The sequence below is a fragment of the Cynara cardunculus genome, unplaced genomic scaffold (genome assembly GCF_001531365.2).
Source record: "Cynara cardunculus var. scolymus isolate 2C unplaced genomic scaffold, CcrdV1 Un_Scaffold_4257, whole genome shotgun sequence".
NCBI classification, from domain to species: domain Eukaryota; kingdom Viridiplantae; phylum Streptophyta; class Magnoliopsida; order Asterales; family Asteraceae; genus Cynara; species Cynara cardunculus.
The window spans coordinates 41,978-47,746 of NW_020201813.1; the positions used below are offsets into that span (position 1 = coordinate 41,978).

Below are 5,769 nucleotides of genomic sequence, written 5' to 3' on the forward strand. Positions count from 1 at the left end.
AAATAAATTATTTCATTATTAAACTTAAATTAAATTTTAATAAAAAAATAAATTAAAGAAATTACATAAAAAATGAGATTTTTTAAATAGTTGATTTGATATTAACATTGATATATATTTTTTCAAACTTTTATGATATTTTCAAATTTATATTTTATTCAAAAATAAAATCATTATTGATTTCTTAAAAACACATAAAATCATATTATAATATCGACAAAAAAATAATAAAATAGAACATTAAAATCGAGATGTATCTCGCTGCATTGCACGAATACCCTTATAGTATATATATATATATATATATATATATATATATTGTTTATGATAGAAAAAAATGTAAGTTATCTACGATAATAACTATGATATATATAAATTAAATGTGTTTTGCTACACATCACATCTCATCTGAGCTTAATAGCCATTGCATATGATTTACATCCCAACCCAACAAGTGGCACAAGACAATTTGCAATTATTGTAAAGTTAAAACACCCTTGAACAAACATGAGTAGTCATTCCATGTACTTTACAATCATGCCGCATAGATACGAAACCGAGACTTAAATTTCAAAATACAAACATAACAAATTCTAAAAGGACATGTTCCGATCTCACACTCAAGCATCAAACGACCATTATTATCAAGATTACAAAAAGGACACACATACTCACATGTTGTCTTTCTTCGAACATACATTAATGGATGTTTGTGATGAGAAGACTTGTATCTTCTCTTCTTCTCCACCCTGACATTTGCATACAAATCAATTCGATTAATGCAATGTAGGTGAAATGAATTCTTGCATTTGTGACAATGATAGAGTGGGAACTTGGGGTGCATTTCCTCCTCACATATATCACAATAGAAATCTTCCGGATGATCTTCGACCGGGAGATACGTCAATGGGATTTCATGTCCTTTGCAATACCTATGAGTAAGTAACTGAGGAGACCGTATTGCACAATACATGTCTAGTTGGAAATTACAAGCTTTGCAAGCAAAACTTATACCCGTATATATTTTGTTACATGCCTTACAACGTTGGTTGGGATCCATGACTTGGGTAAGAGGATGTTTGTGAGATTTATGTATGATGGTGTCGGATAAAAATCCACAATTCACATCCAAGTAGAACTTGCAAGTTTCACATTTGTAGACAAACTTGTTGCCTTCGCTAAAACAACCATTGCATCTATAAAGGTACTTATCTTCACTGGTGTCTACCAAATCAAGTGGATGATCTGGGTGAAGATGATGTTCTAATGTGAGCGGTAATTCGGCACAATATTTGTGAAGGGTAAATGAACATCCATCTTTGCAAAGTATAATATGGAAGGGAGAGGGGTCGTACACATCCATTACATGCCTCTATTGGATCATCACAACCATTGTCGGGCATGTTGTTACCTCGAGGTTCAACGCTAAGGTTCAATGGATGACCATGACTCCAATGGCTAATTTCTATTGCACCATCATCGTCTAAAGATACCTTCTCCGAATGAAGAAACTTTAGTGGATCAGTGAATGCATGTGACATGGGAAATTGCATAAAATCATTTGTGCGTCCTTCAGCAGTATAAGTATCTGGAGCATTGCTGAAATGATATATTCAATTTAGAAGAAACATTCACATAAAAGTAAAAACAAAAATCAGAAAAGAAAAAGAAAAAGTTTGACCTTGGAATGGAAGGTTGCTCTGCGTTTAAAGCGCATTTAATGTGGGCAAAGTATCTACAGTTTGCACAATGATACAACCAACCGTTTTTTCGGATGGTTTTGTCGCAGAACTCGCAGTAATACCAAAATTTATAAAAATTATCCGGGAGTGAATAGACGAGAACGAGAGGATGATTAGGATGGTGGGGTAGATCAATGGTGGGTGCTAAGGAAGCACAAGTCTTGTGGAGCCAAAAATCACAACTATCACATTGATAGAATAAGTCTTCATCCTTAGCTTGACAAGCATCACAACGAAATGAAGCAGATCTTGATTGAAGGGTTAAAGTGTGTTGTGGGTGACCTTCATGTTTAAACTCGATCAATGCTTCCTCCTTGAGTGCAACAGCAAGACCACATTTCGTGCATGCATCAAAGTCACAACTCATACACCAAATAGCTAAAACCCTTCACCAGTCCTCGACTATCGCACACGTCACAACTCCAATTGTTACTATGGCGAGCAACGAGCATAAGAGGATGGAAGGGATGCAAATGGTGATTGATAACCGGTGCTAGGTTTGCACATATCTCATGCAAAAACTTAGAACACAAAGTGCAACCATATACACAGCCACCTAATATGGGTTCTCGACATCCATAACAACAAATGACTTTTGTCATTTCATCAGTAACACCTACAACTGTCTCCCATTTTTCGATCAGCTTTAATGAATGTTCTTCATGACTAAAGTGTTTAATCTCACTCATTCTCTCCTCGTATATGATATATCAATGAAACTTAAGATTTATTTCATTAATTTGATACAAAAGGGCATCCCTTACCTTTAAAAGGCTGAGGGAGGGAGGAAGGCATTTGGATGCATGACTGCATCAATGTTGCTTTTGGATGTCACTGCAAGAATAATGTTGCATCAATGCATCATCAGGATATAGCTTGCCTGTTAATTGTATATGCCTTCAATTCAAAGAAAGCAACAAGACAATTGAGCTGTCTTATAAATACCGACCCTTGCCTTAGATATACTATTTATTTGCATTATGTGTGTGCTTACAATCTTCATGCTATTAAGTTGCTCTACTAGAAACATTCAGAAAGGGATGCATATATGCTTACTATTGAGTAAGTTTAGACAAAAACATATTTCCATATGGCAGATTTCATTTGCCTAACCATGAACAACGTCATTTAGTTCTCTCCAACCTCTTTGAAAGATCCCTGGATCTTGGTGAGCATGTATATGTAATGAATGCATCTTTCCATGATTTTTAGTTTGCTTGCTACCATTCCTTGCTGGCCATTAATACAGACTAGTTGTRTAACCRGGCAATGCGGCAKGAGCCATGAATTTTAACGATTTTGAAGTTCCACTGGTTTTATAAGATAAGATTTAACGATGATATCGGTTACACTTGGTCTTTATATATTAATACAATTTGAATAAATAAGAGTTATGGTTCCAATTACAGACTATCGATGAAAAAAATTGTATGACAGTTTAAAATCCAATATAATTTAAATCCAACATATTTAAACGACTTCACAAATGTATTCGATTTATACCAAGAGCAAATAACCAAGAAACTTGAGTTTTAAGATAAACACTCAATACCAATAAAGAAAACTACAAATTTGATAGATCATAAGCCATGAAAAGACAAAAAAAGATGGGTTTTAAAATGAAATTTCAACTGTTTACCCTCTTTCTTGTCCAAAAACTCAGATTAAGGTTGAATTAATACATGTGTATATATATTTCAAAAAAACCTAAGAACATATTAATTCAAAACATATTATACAGTGCAATTTGGACAGTCTAACCCCAAAATATATAGTATATATATAAATAAATAACTAGGACTTACCATGGTTAGCGCTTACCGGGTAAATTGTTGCATACGATGCCGTTTTTGTTGACTAAAATCTTACCCGGTAAGCAAGTGATAGTGTTGAATTTCACTGGTAAGCGCTTACCGGGCAAGTGTTTGGTAAACGGCCCCCTTAAATCCATATAATACGATTTCTCTCACTAAAAGAACAAGAATTGATTAAAAATGAATTTGATAAGACTATGCATTGATAAGCAGTATACCCATTTGAAAGTCAAAACCACCATCAGATAGAGCTTTTGTTCTTTGATGATTGGATGAGGAATAATTAAAACAAAATGTGAACATTCTTGCAAGCTATTCTACCCATACAGCAAAGGTCCATGAACCATCAAGAGGGCTGTTTAAATATCAAAAGATACAAAGAAAAATGAAGATCATAATAACATAGAAAATCTTGTGCATAACCCCCCCCCCCCTCCCAAAAAAAAAGATTAATGGAACTCACAGCTTCTTCGGTCAGCTATACATGATTGTTTCGTAGTGTTTTAATGATACAGAAATTGGCTTATTCTGTAAGCTTATAGGGGAAGCTTTATGTAGAAAGTCAAGTTTTTTTCCAAGCCTACCCCTCCCAATTGAAAACACACTCCTTCCATCTACGAAAAATACCCTCCCAATATATACATACAAATAGCTTTATCCATGTAGGACTTAATGGAAAATCAACCAAACAACCCCTTGATTCAATGTAAGATGTGCAAATATGAATCCCAAATCATCCTCATAGTCTGGAAAAATAAAGAAAGAAATTTGACCTGCATACAGCATACTCATACAGCATACTCCACCAAAGGCTTCCTTGATTCAATGAGGTTTAAGAAAAGTTGATAAAGACTAACAACTCCAGAAACAAGATTCTCACCATTTTTCTTTATGAAACTAAAAACATAATTAAAACCAAAAGCTTTAAACTAAAGAAATGTACGTAAACTGAATCATCCACAATCAATTGTACCTTGTAATACCTCTGATCCTCTTTGGCCTGTTCTTCCTTTTCATTCAGCTGCTTTTTGACCTATCAATCATGATATCCAATCCATTAAAACCCAAAAAGTAAGATCCAAAATCAAGGATACAAAAAGAGTATAGAATATAAAACCTATAACAAATTATCTACAAGATTACAAAGCACGATATGGATGGAGACACAACCTTTGATGTATGAACTAAGAGTATCAGGTGCAAGTAACTAATTTCAGCACTAGCAGTACAAAATACAACTTTTCTGCATGAAGTACAAATATCATATGCAAGATATAACTTATACCACCTAAAATACAAGTAAGTAAATCATTTAACTTACAAATTTTTATGCATAGCATTTAATTTAAATTTAAGATACAGCTTTAACAACATCAAATACAGATACTGGATGCAACATGCAAGATGGAACTTTACATATATAAAGCACAAATCATTGTAACACGATTACACTGAATTTGATGAATCTTTAGAAAAATGGTGGTAAGAAACAGGACCGCAGACAGATTTTAACATGTRATAACGTCAATCAATAACCCATAACCCAACTCATGATTTAGAACTTAAGACCAGCAAATCAATGAGTTCCAGATATACAAAAAACCAAAAGTGCTTACGTGCAAGAAAGCTCTTCAGCTTTCCTCCATTCATCCATTGCCCTGTGGATCCCATCTTCATTTCTTCTCATGTGAACTACGTGGATCAAAAATCGGATCTATAATTTCTTTTTGGACCAAAGCAGTTACCATGCTAAACACCTGCCAAAACATCTTAACTGAGTGCCATGGCTAGGAAACCTTATACTTCAACAAAATATAGAAACACTTCTAAGAATAAGAAAAAAACAAAGACATTATTTGTAATATTTAAAAAAAAATCAATTTTGGGAGTTGAACATCAAAGAGATCAATGAGTGCTTTTCTTGACAGCAAAACAGAGTGCTCAAAAAGTTAAAAACTAGTTCTTTAGCCACAAATTGATGAAATACCTGAAGCCATCGAAGCACATATGTTGAGTCAGTTATGATCACCAATCGTCCCGTCAAATTTCAAATTTGGGCATTCAAAAATACATCTCTCTCCTAGTGATGGCAAATTGACGCCTATGCTTTTCAGCATCGGAAGATCCTCTAGATGCAGTGTGTTTAAACATGGCAATTCGTAGCCAACTGAATTGCTGTGTGCAAACAGAGTCTGCAACTTCTCACAAGACCT

The 5,769-nt window shown here is 34.2% G+C and overlaps 1 protein-coding gene and 1 long non-coding RNA gene across 2 annotated transcripts; both read right to left on the reverse strand.

Moving 5' to 3' along the window:
* Nucleotides 1-1,126: 1,126 nt before the first annotated feature.
* LOC112503979 lies at nt 1,127-2,541 on the reverse strand. Its single transcript, XM_025107944.1, has 2 exons — nt 1,682-2,541; nt 1,127-1,599 (listed from the first exon to the last, which is right to left on the reverse strand). Exons 1-2 carry the CDS (start codon nt 2,107-2,109, stop codon nt 1,233-1,235), a joined length of 795 nt encoding a protein of 264 aa, XP_024963712.1. The 5' UTR covers nt 2,110-2,541; the 3' UTR covers nt 1,127-1,232.
* A 1,816-nt stretch (nt 2,542-4,357) lies between these two features.
* LOC112503981 lies at nt 4,358-5,745 on the reverse strand. The gene is made up of 3 exons (XR_003068112.1): nt 5,544-5,745; nt 5,173-5,313; nt 4,358-4,589 (listed from the first exon to the last, which is right to left on the reverse strand). It is a non-coding gene; the product is annotated as an uncharacterized LOC112503981 (long non-coding RNA).
* Nucleotides 5,746-5,769: the final 24 nt, after the last annotated feature.